A 23,888-nucleotide genomic window follows, 5' to 3' on the forward strand; every position below is an offset into this window, starting at 1 on the left:
ACAGGCAAAAGATCTGTCTATTGATAAGTGGTGACCACCAACCATTCGAAATATCGCCAATACACCACCAATATTGTTAACTTTCTACAAAGACAAAAGTTATTTATTATGATGAAGTCATGCAAAATAAAGAAGGACCTGACACGTTCAAGATCGAAAATGATTTGCACACATGAAATCGATTTTGAAATACTCCCAATCGTTTATTATGCAAATATCGATTATAGACAACGTGCCTATTTATTATATAGAAATATGTAACACTTGCATGCACGATTGGTTCTCTATCGATGCGTTGTCTATGTTCGATAGATCGTGAAATAGTTATGAAACTGTTATTTATAGACTAGTATTTATGTAATAATAATTATATCAGATTTTTTTCCTAATTATTCATATTTAGAGATCCTTACAATTTAATTTGTTCCTTATTTTATTTTTGTAACTGTAACAAAAATGTAATCCAACAAATTTCAGGAGAATCCCCTGAATTATAATAAGGTACATTAATGCGTTTTAACTTTTTTTTGCATGTATATACTATAGTTTTTGTAATAAATAGTCAGAGCCGAACCTTTGACTAATTCAACAAGCCAAAGTATAATTAATCCCTTAGAAATTAGGTCTAAATAAAAAACTCCTTACATTTGTACTATAAGAATAATGTTTGCAAATTAAAGTAAAATTAAACCATTTTACTTACTCCAACCAGAAGAAAATAAGCGAGAATAAAACAAAAAGATTTAACATTGACAGATAGCAGAAGCCATCTTGAATAACGGTCGCAGATAACAAATATCAAAATTGGAACTTCGCTTTATCTAAGGCCTTGTATTAAGTGGCCAGTGCGCGTGTACAAAACCTCTTTGCTTCAACCTTTGAGAATAATGCTCAAGAATTCGTCGGAAAATTCAGGGGATATCGTGCTTTATCCTCGATTCAATAAAGATCAGTCTCCTATAAACGTAGCTTCTAGTACGGAGAAAGCTCTCTGATGTACAGTCCAAGGGTTTGATAAGTATACTTCCCCGTTTCGGGCAATGCAAATTATTATCACAATTCTGACCTGACTTTTGTGGGCGTTGTATAATCGTTATTTATAGAAACTATCGATTGTGATCGTGGGCATAAATTATTGGTTCGATTCCTGGATTTTAAAAGATATTTCGTTGCTTCATCGATGTAGTTAGAATGTAGACATACATGTGTGCCTTAGCAAGTGAATAACAGTTGTGTTAGAGACTATTAGGAATTGTACTGTCTCCAAATGATATTTGTTTGATGAATAATACTAGATTTGTTTTATCCTTGACTATCGGATAGGTTACTTTATGTGAACACTTCATCTGCGATGCTGTACTTTTGAGAACTCACCTCATTTCTCACTATGAGTGATATTAAAAATCGCAGTGCTACGTATTGTTGATTCGGTCGTCATTTATTTTGCATATCATGAACTGATACACGACACCAGAAAAACCCAATAATTTTTTATTTGTCCCACCATAGACTTAAAAACAGATCTTCTAGATCACTAGACCAAAAAGGCAATCGATCTTTTAATTTTTAGCGTAAAGTAATAATTAGACCTACATTAATACCTACATATTTTCAGACCGTACTAAAGGCACCAGGGACATAAAATGTTAGTTCCCAAACAGTGGCGCATTTTTGATGTGAGGATGGTAAATACATATTTCTTACAACGCCATTGTTTCTATTTGCTTATTGCCCATCCTATTTGTCCGTCTGCATACAATATCATAAAAAAACATCACGTCAAGTTTTCAGTATTTATTAAAACCACAAGCTTGTCACTTGAAGGCAGGAATAGGAGTATTAGGTTGTGTTTTTAAATCGGCAAAACAAACATCGAAAGAAAGGTTTATCTCTCATAAAAATCGTAGACAGAGGTATCCATTAGTTACATTAAACATATTGAGTAATTCCTCTACGGAACCCACACAGTGAGGAATGCGTAGGTTTTGAAGTGCTAATTCAATAAAATGATAGCGACTATGATTTAAAGGAACAGCAATAAAGGGGAAGACATTGTATACGATTTTAGTTTCTGTGCTTATGTCATTAAGTGTGATATTTATTAATCAAACACTGGAAATATCCTGCCATAGTATTTTTATTAATATAAATCTTAAGATATATCCGTTACGTTTTATGTCATATTGGGATGCCGCGGTAATTATACATATATAATTGTATATTATTGTGAACACATCGTCATAGGAATGGAAGCGTTTAAATGGTACTTTCGGAAAATGAGGTTGTATGATAACGTAATAGGGCTTAGTCAGATTCGAACCTGTGATTTTAGGTACATACATCTCGGTTCTCAAAAGAATGGTCTTAAATCGCAATTAATACATAGTGACTATTAATAAATCGTTATATCCAGTAATAACCAAACCGGTTTAAACCGGTTATTTGAATTATGTCAAAAATCGTGTCACAACAGGATTCGATTCCGCATCTCCTCGAGTATTGCGGCCAAGGTTTATCTTTTGAGCTGACGTGTTCGCTTGCTTGCTGTGACAAAGCTCTGCATATATAACATACTAGTTGTCGCCCGCGGTTTTGCTTGCGTTTTAGGGGGTTGTCCTCCGATCCTCGAAGTTTAAGTTAGCTTCGTACAAAATATCAACTAAGCAGCTAATTCAGTGGCTTAGTCGGCAATGAGCAACATTCAGACATTACTTTCTCATTCCTAATATACATATATCTACTAAATACCACTCACTGAATAATTAAGATCTCTGAAACTATGACTTTGGCAGGTAGGTTCGGTAGGCATGGGTAGGTTGCTAAGAATTTCGCGAAATTAGACCTAAGATGGTAAAACGTGGGTTGGAACTTTGTGTTTTATAAATAAGTCTATAAATACCCACACTTATTTCAATTATATATTGCAACCACCCATCAATCAGTACTGTTCGAGTTTTATCAAACTAAGATGTCTTGTGAGTTAAACCATTAGAACGGACCCAAAAATAGTCGAGACTTCAATACGTCTCGAATTCCAGCCAATTTACAAAATCTAGTAAAGCACGGATAGCTGATATCCGGTTCGAGCGGGTGAATGACCTTCTTTCGTACAAAAGATCTGCTTGGATACTGCGCACGCGCGGCCTTATCAGTTACCGCGGTAATCTAGACCGAAGATCCCTATAGGAGATAGTGTTACAGTTAGGTAAATTGGAAGTGGGCTAATTACAATTTGGAGTACGTATGGAATTTAGTTCGGTGTTTAGAAAACATTTAGCAGAATTTTCTAGAACGAAAATTTAATTTGTCTTTACTGATAATGATCTAAGTTGTACTTTTGTCTAACCACTTAATTGGAACTTAGAATTAATTTCATGTTCGGCGGTAAGGAACGTATCACATGTGTTAGGCAATTTTGTCAAATGTGATATCAAAATCATCTCAATAATATAAATATAAGTATACGTCTGGGTAGGTACCACGCATTCATCAGTTATTCTATCGCCAAATAACAGTACTCAGTATTGTTGTATTCCGGTTTGAAGGGTGAGTGAGCCAGTGTAACTACAGGCACAAGGGGCATAACATCTTAGTTCCCAAGGTTGGTGGCACATTGACTATGTAAGGAATAATTAATATTTCTTACAGCGTCATTGTCTATGGGTTATGGTGACCACTTATCATCAGGTGGCCTATATGCTCCGCCACATATACCATAAAAAAAATTAACAAAAAACGACTTAAATGCCATAGTCTAAAATAAATATAAAATAAAACATAAATAACATTTGAGTATATAAAAAGATTCATTGAGTAGGTACTTACATTACAAAAAATACACTATCGACAGCTTCATGCAATGACTTATATAAAGAATATTGAATTATTTTTTATGTAAACAATTATCGGAGATAACTTTCATGCCATCCATTATGTTGACGGTACCTAATAGACCATCACGCACGTACCAACAATAACTGTTTAAAGTTTTGACTCAAGAGAACGATGAGTGTAGAGAATACGGATAAAACCGAAATATTTATTTATAAACTATTTGAAAAAGAAAGTAATATAACATAATCATCTTAAATTTTATAATAAATGATAAGTGAACAAAATTCATTTATTATAAGTAAATATAATATCTATTTCCGTAAATTATTGGCATTGCAAAATGCGATGCAATTTTATGGGATATTTTTATGTGTACAGTCTAAATCTTCGATTCCTTAAACGAATGAGTAATTAATTAAATTAATATAATTATTAATATGCGTTAGGTAGGTACGAAAATATTATAAACTCGTGAGCATGACTCTTTACCGTATTATAAATTTCGTATTACAAATTCAAGTTGATTTTACAGATTCGATGAATAATCATTTATTTTGTTTGAGAAATGAAATATAGTAAACTTTTAAATCTTTTATCTGATCGATTTTGATGTCGTTTTTGTGTATGTTGAAGCGTGTTCTTAGGAGGTTTATCTAGAAACGGTAGGTGGCATTGCGATAGGGTCCCGTTTTTTATTCTTCAAAATACTTAAAATAAATAATATTATTAGGAAGTCGGAATTAGCAGCTAGTTTTGATACTGTGTTGGGCAGTTAATTGTTCAAAGCATATTTAACATGCAAAGTAATATCGCTGTTCAAACAGTGGAGTCCCGCCTTAACAGTTGACCAGAGACAAGACAACACGCATGCGACCTGTGCGTTGTCTGGTATCTCTGGCGTCTGGCCTACATAACATAATAATTATATGATTGGGAAAAGCAACATTCCTCAATCAATTACACGTGCATAACGTATTACATGCATTTATAAACTAATAAATGCATGCAAAATGAATAATTAAATAGATATGCAAATTAAAATGAAAATTTTATTTGTCTATGAATAAACATATATTTATTGTTATTTAAGGAAATAAAGTTTCGAATTGAAATAATATGTGCTTGATCACCACAGGTCATGGGAGTCCTGACGGGGTACAGCTAACTGGGCATGATTATTATGGTGCTTCAGTCCCTCACTTTTATTAACCCCCGACGCAAAAAGAGGGGTGTTATAAGTTTGACGTGTCTGTCTGTCTGTCTGTGTGTCTGTCTGTCTGTGGCATCATAGCTCCCGAACGAATGATCCGATTTCAATTTAGTTTTTTTTGTATTATTTAACCAATGAGACGAAAATACATGAGCAGTATTACTACTAACAAATCGACTGTTAATCGCCAAATCAAAAGATCAGCCGTTTTCGATTTCATTGTACTGCAGTTCGATTAAAGTTCGAATTATAATGGGAATCCTATTGTTATCGATATAAATAAGTGGAATTGCTCCTTACGATTATGGTGATGGTTAATTTTTGTGAGATTGTCAAATTGTTAGAGCGGTATCAGGAACGTCATCATGTATCGTAAGTTAGTAGAATTGAGTGAGATTGATAGTGAATTCAGAGGAGGTCACGTTGTATTGGTCGTCAGATTGTAGATGTAAAAAAATAGTATAAATCCTTTTTTGAGGTTCAAGCTTGTTTGACACCAACATTGTAGAAAGTATCGCTGAACTGAATTTGATGAAATGTAGTATGAAGCAAATTTGAACTCCATGGAAGGCCATGGGCTACTTTTTTTAGCCATACAACCAACACTCCAAAGCGAGAGCAAAGTCGCGGCCAACTACTAGCAAAGAATATGTTTATAGTTCGTTTAAAGTTGTATAAAGATGTATTTATATAACATTACGCTATGTTACTTAACTGAAGTATAAAAGTAAGGAGTAACGACCTCGCTGAAGATACAATGTGCACCAGATAATCCTAATCTATGAGGAATCACGCGAAGCCCAGTACAATAAATAACCTGACTAACTTGTCTCAGTCCGCAGTTATGCGAAACAACGAACGAAACGCCGTTTACACATCACGACATATCGTATGCACTATAATACGAATAAAATAAAAACACACGAAACTTACATGCTTTAATATCGTCTGCTATCTTCTTAAAGGTGAAGGTTTATAAAAACTAGTTAATAATTCCTCACGTATGCACTCTACGCTCATATAATTTATAAACACTAACACCATCACATGGAGTCGCTTCAAATGTCGTGTTCTGTCACCTTTTTTTTTTTTCGCTGGAAAAACGCTTTACGCGCTTCCCCCACGTGATGAAATGGGGGGGTGTGGGACTCCCCAGTTTCCTGGACGCCGAGTGCACCCAGGACCACCGGGTTTACCCACTAAAAAACCAGCGGTACCCTCTCCGTCTTTCGGCGGGCGCCACGGGATCGGTGTTCTGTCACCTGGTCAATCTTGGCTGAAGTAACAAAACATCATAACCTTGAGTATAACAATGTAAAGTACAACCAAAAATTATTAATATTATTTTTGTGAAATAAAGATTGTGTAGTCTTCAATCTTTGCAAACGCTAGGTTGTCTGTAATAATAATATATATAATAAGCTTTGTGTATGATTTCATTAATATGCACTTGTAACTCTTTGTTTAGATAACTGACGAATCCACCATTTTTTTAAACTAACTACACCTACATCATAGAAAATAAAAGCAATTTTTTAAGTGTTACAAATTGTAATCCAAGACCTTATCAATAAAACTGGTATAATATTATAATGCTTATACGACATTGAAGTCGTTTCATCCGTTGTAAAGGGGCTTCCATAACAATCTGACATTCACAGTGGCTTGCATAAGTATTGCGTTGAAATAATCCGTCAGACGTTCGGTATAAAGAGCTCGCTGTGAGCAATATATACAAGTAATATTTTTATACATCGCTTATTAATTATCAGCGCAAAACCACCCTTATTTCTCTTTATTATTTCAACATATCAATGCAAAGGCTTACCAGGCAAATGCTTACTAGTTGAGTCCGCGGCTTCGCTTGCGTTTTAGACGGTTGTGTGACATATGTTAGACAAAATAAGTACCCTATGTCATTCTTTGGAGTTTAAATTTGCTCCATACAAAATTTCATCAAAATCGGTTTATTGGTTTAGTCGTGAAACAGACAGACAGACAGAGCTACTTTCACATTTATAATATTAAGTACAGATATTTTTTTTGTTATGTATGACTATTAACTCACAGTCAATACTGAGTCTTAAGGGGGAAAAGCGACGGGTAGTTTTGTTTGAATTTTCCTCGTAAGAAACGAGATCAGTACTTGTAAATTGTGTAAAATCCACATTTAGTAAATGAAGTTTTGAATCAAGCTATCTTCCATTGCTGAAGAAAAACCTCTTCCCCTGTGAACAGGTAAAGGTTTGTGACTTAAACCGCCACTGGATCAGCTATTAGGTAAACTCACACCATTGGAGAATATTATACCACACATTTACGATATGTGCGATGTTCGTTTGTCGCCGATTATAAAACAAAAAACAAAACTAATGAAATTAAAATTAAGTGGTACCTGGGTTTTGATTAGGTTTTGTGTGATTGGTTGTATGACTGCGTAAGGTCGTCTGGGTAAATAACACATACTAATTATTCTACCGCCCAACTGCGATACTTGGTATTGTGTTCCAATTTAAAAGGCGAGTAACCCAGTGTATCTTCAATCTAGAGGAATAAAAAATCTTAGTTCCCAGGTGAAGATATTTAATATTCCTTATAGTAGACTTGTCATTCCGTCAACCAATATTAAAAAAACGGTGAAATCTCATGTGCTAACCAAGCCGCTATCTCTGCACTGCACCACAACTAACCCGTTTTACAGAGAAGCGTTTTCGTGTTAGCTAAAGTGTGTCTGATGTTTATTTTAAGTGGCCTGTACGGCTGCAGAGAATAAGGTCCCGGGTTTGGATCCCGGTTTAAGTTATGAAAGTAGGCCACATTATTTAATTTTATTCAAATAAAAATTTAATTTTTGTTATTACACATTTGAGGTATGCCAATGCTACTACACCTAATTAATGTTAAATTAATAATATAACCATACTGTACGCACCTTAGATGTCGGTGTTAGATGTCGGTAGTAAAAAGGAGGAATGAAACATAAATTTGAGGTTTTTGGATGGCATAAAAATAAAGTACTGCAGGAAATTGGTATAAAGTTTAATAACTGTTTTTAAATGCAAATGAAGAGATTGAAGAAATTTCCAGTTAACTGAGAATTAATTAACCTACACCCACTTTGTTGGCCTACGTAGCCTGACCGGCTATGGCCTACCGATCTTGGGGTAATGGCCTAATTTGATATAAATTCATTTATGTGAAATTCGTTCGATATTAAGCTTACATATATAAATATAGCATTAATAACTGACAGTGTAACATAACATATTATGTCATCATATAGTATTAATTGGAAATGATTCATAAATTAACATATATTATAAATAAAAACAATTTTGTCGTATTACAAAAAAAAAATTGTTTCGAATTAATTACTACTGGCTTGAGCTATGATAAATTTAATTCTCTAAACTAGAGCGTATACAAACACCTTTGTAAAACGTCCTGATTTTGAACCGTTCTCAACGTCAAAAAATGTATAAAATCATGTAATTTTAACACTACAAAAACCCCTAATCTGTGACTCCAGTATATTAAAAAATGGAGACATATCTGATGGCCTCTGTACCCTCTCTTAACGCAGTATATGTAATACATTAAACAACTCGTTTCGTCTTATAATTAAATGATAATGAGATTGAAACTCTTATACAAACTACTTAATCTAAACAGCGTGTCAACTTGAAACGTGTGTGTCTCAGACAAACTTAGCACTAGATGCCTTACATATAAGAACACCGTGATACAGATATACGGTTAATTTCGCAATTATAATAGTTTAGTATAGATTAATTAGCGAGTGTACAATCATGCACTTCTTTCAATAACCTGTATGTAGATAGATACATTTAATGAAATTGGAATGTTTGTTTGTTATATTAAAATAGGCCTTTTTTACTCAATGCATATGTATTTATACATGGTACATATACCAAAATAACATTTATTACAAATTTTGTCTGTCTGTCTGTTTGTTCCGGCTAATCTCTGGAACGGCTGGACCGATTTTGACGGGACTTTCACTGGCAGATAACTGATATAATAGGGAGTAACTTAGGCTACAATATATATTTTTTTTAATTCAAAGGCGTACAAGGTCGCGAACACAGCTAGTTCCAAACAAAGGTTGTTTGGAACAGAAGTGATCTCACATTTATGTCATACTTTTGTAACATTTTATCTCTGAATATTATATTCTTGACATTTCTGTACTTGTTATTATTTATCAAGTCATATAATTACAGAAACGATATAACAAACGAAAGCTTGAACGTTAAAGCGCCCTTGACGTAAGCTGTTGTCCTTGGAGGTCGTCCGCATCGGGCCACGGTTTGAAAAACCATAAAAATTCACCATAATACGCCGAGCGATTCAAAATTACAGAGTAGCTAAGCACAGAGGTGTTATTTTGTATAGAGTCAAAGTGTTTCGGACCTGCAATGCAATTTAAATATGAAATTGAGAATTATTTATGTAGCAAACTATTTATACAAAAGTTCCATATTCTAAAAATCAATATACACAGAAAGAATATGTTTAAAACCGTGGATAAACAATGATTAGTTAGAAAGTAATAGCTACGCTGTTTTAAAATAATTAAACTTGTATAAATGATTTATATAGAGAATAATTAATGCACATTACACTGTTAAAGTAACGGCTACGTGACAAACTTGACTAAAATATCATTATATTTTAAATAAAGTTTTATTGTACTTAGGTTGCAAAATTGATACTAATTACATTTCTCATGACAAGATAGATCAGAGTATGGAGTTATGTATCAGTTAAAAATAGAGAACAATTCCTTATTCAGTGATGAATAATGACGTAATACATAGATAAGGTATCTACTATAGTCAATAAATGGTATTTATACGTATTTCCCATAATTATTTAACGTATATGGGGGCGTCGGTAGTAAAAGTATTCGTGAAAGAAATGTTTTCTCTACGCTTTATCTGCTCTGTATCAATGAGAGTGCCTGTCTGAACTTTTTGCTCGTCCTCCGGCTAACAGCCGCGTTATGCGCCAGACACGCCCGCCAGCGCCATCTTGCGTCGAGCTATTGATGATAATGTATTTTAAAATATAATTTTAAAAAAAAAGAACGACAAAATAATAGTATTATGCATTTTATAAACATCAAATCCAACACTCCGTACACACTGAAGGTTTTAGTTTTAATTTTGATGGTACGTTTTTTTCTGGTCGAAGGAATCCAGTATTAATGTTGATGATATGACAATAATTTTTCTGTTTATAACTTGTATAATATGGAATAAGTATATGAAAATAGAAAATTTCGTTGTCTTTCATTGCTGTACTAATATTACGTTAATAATTAAATCAAACAGTATCACGTTAAATACAGCGGGCACCATGCTCGTCTCGGACCCCTTAACCCAACACAATCTTGGTATTAATTAACGTGTACACAAAATTTGAGCCAAATCGGTTAAAGATATCTGCCTGCATCAATCATTTCGTAAATTCTAATCGTTTATAAAAAAATACATTGTTAAAAAGGCATATTATTCGATACAAGATTTTGTAAATGATAAAAGCTTGGAATTAATACCTGTTGACTTCCAGACATGATACATTACATAAATATATAAATGTATTTAACTAATAAGATTGTATTTTTTAAATGTTGAAAAAGAGTAACTACTGAGTTTCTTGCCGGTTCTTCTCGGTAGAATCTACTTTCCGAACCGGTGGTAGCTTCACTTAATTGTTAAATGACGATTCAAAAGTGCTTGTAAAAGCCCATTTGAATAAAGTTTATTTTGATTTGATATGATCAAAATTGAGTAGCAAGATTCCACCATACATACATACATATATACATACAGTGCAAGTGAAATAAAAGCTTTTAATTACGATGCTTTCACAAAAATGCCATCATCATATTCAAATAAAAGGAATATAAATATTTATAATAGTTGCAACAATTTCGTATCAATGTTTATTTATTTTTTTAAATTGGTCATTTTTAATATTTTCCATATTATGATCTGCTTAGGAGACCTCGCACCGGCTTTTATGCAGTTGTCTACACTGCCTAATGGATAGTAACGGTCTTGGACTTAGATAAAACTAGCCACCCGCCCCGGCTTCGCACGGGTGCAATGCTAATACTAAGTATACAAAAATTGTTTATTTACGACATTACATTAGGAGCTTCTAAATTTGTCAGCGTTTCTTTACAATATTGTCCATTTATAATATAGACAAAAACCTTCCTCTCGAATTATTCTATCTATTGATAAAAACGCATCAAAATCCGTTGCGAAAATTTAAATATCTAAGCATACATAGGCCCAAACAGTGGTAAGCGACTTTGATTTATACTATGTAATGATAATGACATGCAAAGAAGATAGATAAAAAAATATCAGCTCCATCTAGCGTTGAATAGCGTCGAGTTTTAACAAAAAAATTTAGCTTTTGGTTTTTCACCATTATTATTACACTAACGACGAACGTAATAGGGGAAAGTGCTAAAATATTACATGGGTACACGTTGTCATGGGTACATAAAACACGTATGAAACAAGGGTAGAAACTAGTATTTAATATATAAAGCCTCAAACAATTATTTCTAGCCATCGCCAACGCCAACAAAACACGTTTTTCTAGAAAAAAAAACCAGCCATCCATTATTTAATTCACTTTTAAAATAGATAAATGCAAATTGCGTAAAGTCTATTATTTAGATTTAGATAAAATATCATCGTTGTTTCGCCACAACAATACACAGACGCTAAACGTCTTGCATATAAAGAAATAAATCGTGATTTTAAAACAATGTAAAACATTTATAAGTCTGGTAACACCTGCTAAAGAGTAACTACTAACGAGTTTACATACGTATTAGCATTCAGCGAGCAAATGCGAAAAGAAGAGAATGCGATAAAACCGGATAGGGCTTAACTCCGCGACCTTTGTCACAAACGGCCTTTGTAGGGTTGAGACACTTAACTAAAAAGTTTCTATATATTATTTTACACTTAAAAAGATAACAACAACTTCGTAACATTAATTGATATGTATATTAAATAGCGTACATAGCACATATATTATTATTATATAATACTAGGCCTTGGCTTCTCAGGGGTTCTTGATATGTACATACATATATGTAATATGTACGTTATGTTATGACCGAATTACATAAAATCATAATAAATTGCGTTATATTGATGTATAATCTATGTAACTGTAATATGTCATCCAAATCAGTTTAGGTTTTTCGTGAAAGAGTAGCAATCATACATACATCCTCACGTGCTTTCGATTTTATAATATTAGTAGTATACGAGAAACGGGAATTTTTATATGAATGAATTTTGTTTAAATCTGTTCTAAGTTATATTTACATTGAACGTGCAATTAGTAGAACATATTCTTAATAAGCAACTTTTAGTTTGTAATAAACTCACCCTTAACCTTAAATGAATAGATTTTTTTAGTACTCTTAATATGTAAGTGAGATGCACTCGCTTACTATATTTTTTAAGTTTCAACGTCCTGTGGTGAACTGTGATAATGGTGACTTCAAGTGTATGGAATAATTACAACGATTTCATACGTGTGCGTTGCGGAGGGCCTATTTATGTCTATATAGTCTTATCGAATTACAAAACGACCCATTGAGCTTTTTCCTTGTTTGTTTTCCACATTTCCACCAAATACAAGTAACAAATTCATTATCAAAATTTAGCGTTTTTAGAGACGTAGCTGATCGTGTTGTTGACCGCTCATTGAAATATACAAGAGTGGTATCATAGTGTCGATGTCCAAGGGTATTTGTGTTCTTCATTATGTATGGGTTCAATGTAAAGCTAAAACGATTTGGACAATTTGTTTGAAACCTAGCTTGAAATTAAGTTGTTTTAACGTTAATCCACGGGAAATCATAACGGGGCGTTTGAATAATTATGACGTAAAATATGCTTTGTCATAAACAATAAATACTAACTGTAGAGCTTATTATTTCAACATAGTATAAACAATGTAGAATGTACATATGTAGTTCCTTGGGTAACTATTTGAACCCTCTTTACTCCCACGAGGAATTATAATTGGGGTCATTTTAATCGAGTGTAAAAAGTAATTAATAACAGTACTCTTTAGGTTTTTTTTAATAATTATATTTAATGTCAATGTATATGTTAAGGTAACAACCCGTGTATAACGACCACTCTGTGCGTTCTAAGAAACGCAAGGGACCATTGTTTAACATACAAGTACATGTAATTGTTCTCTTTTTGCTCGGAGAAAGTTGATTGATCTTGTCTGTTCGTTCATATTTTGTTAACTTTATATATTTAGCTGCTGTATAGATGTAACGAGCTTCGTCTTCTTCTTTCGTATGTTAAATTAACGATGAAAGAAAGAGATGAAACGATGTATTCGCTTACTATATAACCATTGAGTTAGCAGGAGTTTTGCTTAGGAACAAATTATGATTTACTGATTTTTTTTTCGTGGGTATTATCTTTACTTGGGGGTTGTTGATGATAACTTGACCGGTTTCGGACACGGCGGGTATGCTCAAGCGAGACTAGAGATTTGTCAAGTGAGTTTGCTAACCTAAGTGGTCCCTTTTCAACTCACTAATACTCATAATCCGTTTGGAATGCAAATCCGACATGAACCGGAAACACTTCGCACTTTCACACAGCGCTATCCGATCGTCTTTGACTAAAGATTAAGAGCCGAGATGTCCCAGTGGTTATAACGCGAACTTCTTAACCGATGATTGCGGTTCAAATTCAGGTAAGCACCACTGGATTTTCTGGTAAATGAAAACATTGTAAGGAAACCTGCATTTGTCTAATTTTATGTGAATCCACCAAACCGCCTCGGAACAGCGTGGTGCTAACCTTCTCCTTAAAGGAGGAGAAGGTCTTAGCCCAGCCGTGTGGAATTTACAGACTGTTATTGTTATTATATTCTATTTATTACGAATACGAGTCGTTAAAGTCGATTTCAACAATTATACACGTGACTTCGGAACTCACGAAACATTAAAGCGTTTTCTTGCATTTTGTAGCTGAACATTAGTTGTTTTAACAAATTAGTAATTAATTCCTTGGTGGTAGGGCTTTGTGCAAGCCCGTCTGGGTAGGTACCACCCGCTCATCAGATATTCTTCCGCCAAATAACAGTACTCAGTATTGTTGTGTTCCGGTTTGAAGGGTGAGTGATCCAGTGTAAGTACAGGCACAGACATAACATCTTAGTTCCCGAGGTTGGTGGCACATTGACGATGTAAAGAATAGTTAATATTTCTTACAGCGTCATTGTCTATGGGTGATGGTGACCACTTACCATCAGGTGGCCCATATGCCCGTCCGCCAAACTATACCGTAAAAAAAAAATTGTATGTATAGTTTTTTTCAGAAATCATCACCTTACTTGTTGATACAAATATGTATTAACAATTATTTGTTTCCTAGGTTGGTTTTCGGTATGCGGTTGTCGCGGTGGAGCGCTCGCGACGGCACGGGGCTCCATCGCGGCTCTCCTGCGCAGCCGAGCCTTCGCCCTCGTGTCCCCTCGTGCTATCTCCGCCTACCGAGCGAGACCTGCATCTGGTAAGGATCACTAACAAAGAATTAATCCCTATTATTATTATTTATAATTATAACAATATACCTCAGCAAAGGATCACAATAATAAAGCTATACGAAACTCTATTCGATAAACCGTCGGTCAATATTTCATCAGTACATACAGTACAACCATATAATTATTATTAGTATTAGTGCGATGCTGTAAGATTCTTCTTATCTCATCGTGAAGTGTTGACACCGACTTGCAGGATTACGCTTACGATTATTTTGGTTGTATTTTATAAATTTTATGTATATATTTATATATATATTATGTCTATATTTTATGTTTATATATATTATTTATCAATGTCGTTCATACTCTGACATGTCACGCTCGTGTCCTGAGGTGAGTTACGACTTTCGAGTTTCTTACAGCATACTTCTACAATTGACATAACTTTCTGAGAGCGAGTTTGGATTTAAAGAAATACTATTTTCTTATTTGAAATTAAATTTTACTGATATATCTATCGTTCATCATGACTTGATTGATTTAACGATATCGTTTTTAATTACGCTATTTACAAGCGGCATGATACTTTTTGACCCAAATCGTTTCTGGGTAATGAGAATATTAAATGTTTTACCAAACCTAACCTTCTTTTCTCTCTTCGTTTCTAAAATCTTAGGAATGTTGGAAACATATTTCTACGTTTCTGAATGAGATAATAGAATACACTAAGGCGTCAGTAATGAATGATAACAATTTTGACAGAGAGTGGTCGAGTGGGCGCGCAGTACGAGCGGGCGGCGGCGCGGCCCGGCACGCCGCTGAGACTGGCTGGCGTGTTCGCGGACGGCAGGAAGGCGAAGGCTCCGAAGTACGCCCAACTCATCGACCCCCAGGGGAACGTAAGTTTTACACAATCATATTATAGATGTAAAAGTAACTCTGTCTGTCTGTCTTCACGACCAAACCGATGAACCGAATTTGATGAATTTGGTTTGAAACAAACTTGAAATCCAAGAAGACATAGGTTTAGCCAAAAGGTAACAGCCTGGAAATTTCCCACTGCTGGGCTTAGGTTTCCTCTCCCACTAAGGAGAAGGCTTGGAACATATTCCACCACGCTGTTCCAATTCGGGTTGGTGGAATGCACATGTGGCAGAATTTCGATGAAATTAGACACATGCAGTTTTCCTCACGATGTTTTCCTTCACCGCCGAGCACGAGATGAATTATAAACACAAATTAAGCACATATATATAGTGGTGCTTGCCTGGGTTTGAACCCGAAATCATCGGTTAAGATGCACGCGTTCTAACCACTGGGCCATCTCGGCTTTTGCCAAAAACTTTGGGTAAATCATGACAAGCAAAACCCAAAAACGCGAACAAAGCGACTGTGTATGTCATAATGCTCATATAATACTTTGGTCACTTTTTAAAATAGAGACCAACAATGAGGTATACATAGGCTGTCTATACATATAAAAACTATTTGGTTAAATGCACCATCGTCTCATAGAAATAAAAAATGTTGTTAATTTAACTTTCAAGGTAAATATATTGTCTACGTTTGTATCCGTCTAACTTCGTGTATTCCATACATAATTCCGTTCATGTATTTAAATCTAATGCGTATGTTTAAGTATATCAAACTCTAAATGCCTAATGTACATAAACAGTGTAGAGAAAATTTGCTATGGGAACAATTTTCTTACAAAATATTTTACAGTGTTATTTATTTTACCTCATTTAAAAAAAAAATCTGTCAAACCAATTAAGGTTAATTAATAATTAATATTTAAATGTTTACACAATTTTTAGGCATAATATTAAACAGCCTAAGGTCATTTAAAAAAAGAAGCTTTTTTCGTTTCCATATTTAAAATATCACTAGAATTTTTTATTAATCATATGGAAAATTTGTATTTAAAAACATAATACCTTTGCTATAGCTAGATATAAGAAAAAAAGATCTAATTGATTATTAATTAATGCAATGCGTGCGATCTACAAGAATATCATGTTACAAAACGCAGCTTAAATAAACATTATAAAACATTTACGACAAGTAACATAGTTTGTTATATATTTATAAAGAATAAAATATTTATTACCATACTTGTACACCGGCTCTTTTTTAAATGTTTAAATGGAAGATAAATCATTATCAATTCATAATATTTGCTGGACATGCGAAGTTATAAGTTAATTAAGTTATTTGTATATTAAGTTGCTGAAACTGTTACGTCGGTAAGTTTAACTGTTTATATCGTTCATTGTTACCTCCATCAATCAATTAATCAAAATAAACTTTATTCAAGTTGGCTTTTACAAACACTTTTGAATCGTCATTTTACAATTAAGTGAAGCTACCACCGGTTCGGAAAGTAGATTCTACCGAGAAGAACCGGCAAGAAACTCAGTAGTTACTCGTTTTTAACATTTAAATAATACAAAGTCAACCTGTTTCGTTGATCGAGTTGCATTCATTTTTGGTTTATCTGTTACTGTAATTTCTACGTGAAAAGCTTTATTTGCGTACAGCTGCATATAAAAAGGCTAAGTGTAAGAGTATAGGTGGTATAGGTAGTATATGCAACGGGAATAGTACTTGCTACACAGAATTTATAATCTCTTCTGAGCGAGGGTGTTGTCACCAATTGCTCAGGAAGACAAAATACTTACGATAATAATATGCGTTTTTTCTAGTCTATATATATTATTTTTATAGTGTTTATTTTATTACTTATATTATACAAATTTAGTCTGCTAACGGCCACCAACCATTTCTCCCCCTCGAGAGTTGAATTAAATAAGAAGCCTATTACCATAGCCGGGACTATGTCGATACCACATTATCTAAATCGGAAAATGTGTTTTTACTATTTTTATCTAAAGCCATTTTTATAATATTAGTAAAGATAAACTAATTTATTTATAGTTTTCTTTAAATTGCACGAAGGAAACTCTTGTTTCGTAAGTGGGTATTATGACAAGTCCGCTGTAAAATGCCTTCCCGGAGCATTCCGCATAACATTCCGCCGCTAACCGTGCGAAGACTGGGCGAATTACTTGTTAAAGTCTAATATTATTATCACGAGAACGTGAAGCCGCGGGCGGGTCCGGAAAATAAAAACAAGAAATGTGTTTCTATCAAGTATAAACACGATGCACGCGAGATGCACTTTATTACTGAAATAATATCGATTAATCAACCACATCACGAGAACGTCGAACAATGCAAAGCGAAAAAATCGATTCGCCTCTAATATTGGTTCTCGATTATTATTCGATTCCTCGATATAGACGAAACGCTTTTATTACTATAATTTGCCGGAAATCGTATAACATTTTTAGATATGATATAAAATCGATTTTTAATTAACTTATTCGACATCAAAAATAATATATTATATATTACATATTTGTGTAAAAAAACTTAAGAAAAAAATACGCAAGTCTAATCACAGTCAAGATCGGATCACTTGTTTGGACGCTAGTTATTTTTTAAACAAACTAATTCTAATTACATATTTTGTAACAGATTTTAATAATAACAAAAAGAAATAACACTAATATAATGTATTAACACGGCTAGAATTAACTTAGAGACTGTTGAAAATAATTGCTTAGTTTTATATTACAAATTACAATTTCGTTTAACGTTTCCACACTAAAAGCATTTCAAAAACAGTTAAAAAAATGTACTTAATTGTTTCTATATAGGTACTAACATCATTAGTGAAAACTTGCTCTATCAAGCACGGTTGATTGATTTGTATTGGTTTTGATTGACCAAATATATAGCAACAATAGTTTTAAGCTTGCTTCGAATCTTCGTCAAATTTTGTTTAGTAGTGAAGTAGTGACAGCTTAACAGACAGATGTAATGTAAGCACTGGTATTGTATGTACGGAGCGTATCGCAGTAAGTCGGTATACGAAACTTCGCAATAGTAATACAAATTTATTTTCAATTTCGAATTAATTTTAAATTTCGAATTGTCAAAATTGCTACCAACACTCGCAAAATCCTAGAAATAACCAATCACGTTTAATCTTTTCAATATCGAATGTCAATCTATGTTCGATGTTTAAACGGCTAAGTGAAAAGCTCACACTTATGATTTCGGTTTTTGTCACTAGATGGCACTATTTTTATTGCATACAATAAACGTCAACGCTATCGAATAAAAAAAACACTCGAATCCTTATGTCATGTATGATCTGTATCGTGTTTCGGTTTAGTTTATTTGTGTTCCCGGCCTCCTGATTACATATTATTCGTTAATTTCAATGCGTATATTTTCTAGTCAAAAACACAGATTCCATTTAATAAGATTTAAATTTCGAATCAAATGTAAATAAGTGCCATGTTCATTATTCTTATATACTTTACATAAAACCCATTACCTACACACTAGTCGTAACCGAGGTGCTTTATGTAAAAGCTTCATTATTATAAAATAGCATTACACGAGACCGTCCACCATTTACAATGAAATTAAAAAGAAATACATCCTTACACTGGAAAGAACATTAAGTACTCTTTGTCTATTTTCCTTCGACAACCCATAGTAACGCACAGCAGGACTTCGACAGTAAAGATCTAGCAGAATTAAATCAATTGCCAGTCAAACGAAAATCAACTCTATTTCATACTAGACAAGGTTTATATACACAGCAAAATGAAGTAAAGAATTCGTTACAGGACTAACTTATTTGAACAATTGAAAACAATAAAATGAACTTTATAGCTATTGTAATAGGGATTATGGCGTCTGGATGTACAGTCCGTTTGTACATTTCTGCTGTGTGAGGGCAGTGTCCTCGGTGAACCGTGTTGCTAGGACGATGGAATAGGGCTGTCACGTTTTATTTTATTCTATTTATTTTTTTACTCGAGGAAAACAAGGGACGTTTAGAAAACGTATTTATTATAAGATTAAATTATTAAATTTCCTTTTATTTTTTACTTTACGAAAAAGTTTAAGAAATTATTACTAATAAAAATTTACGTTGTTTAATTTGAAGTTTAAAAATGTTACTTATTACAGGCGTCTTCGATAACTCAACCCTGTATAACGCATGCGAAAAATGATTCATTTCGTTTTGTTTGCGGTGTAATGAGCTTAATTATGTAAGGGGTTGTATGCGGACACATTACGCGCGGACCGCGGACGAAATTATATCATCGGTAAAGAATTACTGCTATGAACATTTTTATGATCATATTATTTTACATACATGTAAACTACAAGCACATTTAACAGCTTGGCCGCCAAGGTTGGTGGCGTATTGGTGTTTTAATGATAACTTACATTCGAATGGTTCATAGTTCTATTGCCAGCCAACATATTCTATAAAAAAATAGCAGAAATTGCCGATTAAATGATAATAAGTGCTATCTTAATCTACCGTCTTTATAAAAAAAGTTCTTTGATATTTTTTATTGTAAAATATCCTAATTTCAATTGTTTGCTACTATCTTATAAAAGAAACTGTATGATGTATATTTAAATTGATTTCTCTGTACGCTTAATATAGATGTACATATATTATTATTTATTAGTTAACCAGTAAGGTCTAACTTTCGTTTCAACGACATTTTTAAACTTTTATCTTAATTTATTTTTAATTATGTTTTGAACATACCATTTGATGAGTGTAATTATAATAACTCTAAATAATAAATATTAATATACAAGTATCAAAATGTATTCGTAGAATATATGTACATAATTAATATGTATGTATAAATAGACACATTTTATACAAGTTTTATCTGATCTATTTTTTTAAATTATATACTATTTTCGTCTTTTTTAATCCATAATTCAATAATCTACATATTACTGTTAGATTCTTTATATTGTGTTTATGTACAGTTTAGTCTGTAATTTATCGGTTTTAATAATAAAAATACCCTTTAGTATTTCAATTTAATTTTAATTTTTTCATGTCTGACCTTGTGCAAGTCTGTGTTGGCACCACCACCACCCACTCATCATATATTCCACCGCTGAGCAGCAATACTTGGGATAGTTAATTGAGGGGGGCTGTGTAACAAGCATATCCTTATTTCCAATTAATATTTCTTACAACGCCAATGTCTACGGGCTGTGATGTGGTGTACTTACGTATATCATAAAACAATAAAAAAATAATAATAATTACGCAATAATTTTTTCCACTTTTCTTTGTTTTATTAATTAGAGCGTTCGTCACAAACGACGGCGGCATCTTCATTATAAACCTCTTAAGTTACTCAAATGTAACCGAAGTCTAACTTTGTCTAGACCGCCGCGAGCTATTCTCAAAGCGCACGACTCGAAGACGAATGGCAAGAAATGGTAATGGGATCCATAAGTGACTCGTTGTCATGAATTAGCTCTTAGTTACATTCCGCTGATGCTATTTGTATGTAAATTTGTCTTGTAAATATTTTTCAGATTTTTTTTTCAACTTATATTCGAAAAATAATAGTTCAATTGCTGTCATGTTTATGTCTTGTTTGCTTTTTATTCACAATACACTTTTGTACGTATCTATTCGTAAGATATAATAACAGCAACAACAACAGCCTGTAAATTCCCACTGCTGGGCTAAAGGCCTCCTCTCCCTTTGAGGAAAAGGTTTTTAGAACATATTCCACCCCGCTGTTCCAATGCGGGTTGGTGGAATGCACATGTGGCAAAATTTCTATGAAATTTGTCACATGCAGGTTGTTTAGGAAAACATCGTGTGTTTTCCTTCACCGCTGAGCACGAGATGAATTATAAAGACAAATTAAGCACATGAATCAGCGGTGCTCGCCTGGGTTTGAACCCGCAATCATCGGTTAAGATGCACGCGTTCTAACCACTGGGCCATCTCGACTCACCACTGGGCCTTCTCGACTCCAGATATAATAAATAAACGAATTATTTTAAATTGTTCTTTTGAGTTGTTTACTTATTATGACTAAAATACTATATAATAAATAAATTATAAACACTACATGTGTGTTTTAAGAGCATTTAGACAATACATATAAAACGGCGCGGGGAACAGCTCGTCATAAATATAATTTGTATGTTGGATTTTGAATCGCATCGAAAGACGAAATAGATTCTAATAAAAGACACAGAAGAAGAAAGCCACGTGTTTTTTATTCATAAAAGAAACTAACATTTTGTCAAACCGGAGACCTCATGATCATCTTTGTTAAATTAAATTAATTGCAATTACACTACGAAAATTCAATAAGATTATTTTATCAACCGACTTCAAAGAGGAGGAGGTTATCAATTCGTCTGTATTTTTTTTTTTTTTTTTTTTTTTTTTTTATGTTTGTTACCTCATAACTTTTTACTGGGTGGACCGATTTTGATAATTTTTTTTTGTTTGAAAGGTAGTGCTTCCCGTGGGGTCCCATTTTTTTTTTATTTTTTTCCGATGATGGTATCCGTATGAAAACGACATAAGTCTTAAATTTGCATTATGTATGTGCGCGATAAATAGGTGAATAACTCAAAATTGGTTGGCACAATTTTGATAATTCTTTTAAAATTATAAAGGACATACTTTAAGGGTAGTTTGGTGAAAGTTTGGTAAGGTTCTGAGTATAGGATCTATGACAAATTAAGGGAACGGGAGGGAACGGAACAATTCTGAGGAGCACGTTAGCAATACTCGGTCGAATCTTTTATTTATGGGTTACTTGGATATTTAAATCATCTTCCGGAACGTGGTTATGTTCATGTAATTGTCATAATCGAATATTATAATTAACTAGCGACCCGCCCCGACTTCTCACGGGTGCAAAACTGATACTAAATATACTAAAGAATTTGTTTATTTATGACATCACACTGCAAACTTCTAAAATTGTCAGTGTTTCTTTACTATATTGTTCATTTATTATATACACAAACGTTGCCCTTGAATCACACTATCTATTAAAAAAAAACCGCATCAAAATCCGTTGCGTAGTTTTAAAGATATAGGGACAGAGAAAGCGACTTTGTATACTATGTATTGACGGAACTCCTAAACGGCAACCTACACTATATCTATCAAAAAACAATACGAGAATACTTTAAGAAATATGTTTCTTACAAATTACCTTTTATACGATATTATACTGGGTCAATCAAGAGGCTCGCATCGCTTCTTTCTTTTGATTGTTGAAGCGTGTACCCGTGGCTGACACCGGCTCCAAATATAGCAATAATTATAACTACATTATATAATCGTAAATCGACTTTTAAGTAGTCTAATATTTTTCATTTCATTTTACCTAGGAGGACTCTCAAAAATATGTTATATATGCAATTATTTTTATTACTTTTTAGTACATTTTTATTTGTTTTAAAATAGTGTTTTGTTTGAAGTCGGTTTTTCTTTTTGTTAAAATTTTATAAGTATTTCTGAGTAAGACAGACTAAGGGATTATTGACTTTAATTATTGATTCAAGTAACAAGCAATGATTATAAGAATGCAGACGAAGCTCACTAATAGGGGACGGCTTCATACATAGACAATCCGTGCCAACTATTGGAATGACCTTATTATACTGTCTCTATAACACTGGTTTATTCATGGCCAGTGTGGAAAGTAGGGAATTGAAAGTCTGTAACCCTTCAAAAATATAGAAGATATTTTTTTTTAAACTAATAATAAAAGCGATAATCAAATCGCATGACATTTTTACTTTGATAATACACCCCCTTAATTTAATTACGAAGCTTACAAAAATATAGTGCGGTAATAAGATTTGTCTAGTTATATCATAATAGCGTATCGTAGACTCGATTTTAATTACAGTTTAATATTGAATCGGGAATCGAGCATCAAATTAGTTTATTAGATTTGTTTGTAAATTTGAACTAAACTGTTCTATGAAATATCATTTCATATTTGAATGGCAATGACTGTTTACGAGTTCAAACGAAACAGTCGTAATATAAAACCTCTTTTATCGTAGTCAGTGCGTATTAATAAAAAAAAAACTAAAGCACCTATAATACAAAGTTCATACAAGACGTGTCAGTGACCCTAATCGAGGTCCAAAAACATTGACCCACTATTCCATTGAGTAGTAATTTGTAAAAGCAAACACTCTTCCTTATACTAAAATCTAATTTGGCACGTAGAGTCCATACTCGGTACACGTACGTTACGTTGTAATTTTACAATTATAAGTGCGATCATTACTCTAACCGTACATTCTCGATTTTATCGGTAAATATATTTTTTGTATTGCTAATTATATGTGGAATGGA

At 33.3% G+C, this 23,888-nt stretch overlaps 1 protein-coding gene across 2 annotated transcripts in view; it reads left to right on the plus strand.

Annotated features, from left to right (window-relative positions):
* The window catches only part of LOC124540007, a 141,986-nt gene that overhangs the window by 106,242 nt on the left and 11,856 nt on the right, over positions 1–23,888 (plus strand). For both annotated transcript variants that reach the window (XM_047117404.1, XM_047117405.1), the window contains exons 3-4: positions 14,515–14,652; positions 15,389–15,525. In XM_047117404.1, the coding sequence (XP_046973360.1) occupies positions 14,515–14,652; positions 15,389–15,525 (275 nt within the window). The remainder of the gene's footprint in view (positions 1–14,514; positions 14,653–15,388; positions 15,526–23,888) is intronic.

Source organism: Vanessa cardui, chromosome 24 (assembly GCF_905220365.1).
Source record: "Vanessa cardui chromosome 24, ilVanCard2.1, whole genome shotgun sequence".
NCBI classification, from domain to species: domain Eukaryota; kingdom Metazoa; phylum Arthropoda; class Insecta; order Lepidoptera; family Nymphalidae; genus Vanessa; species Vanessa cardui.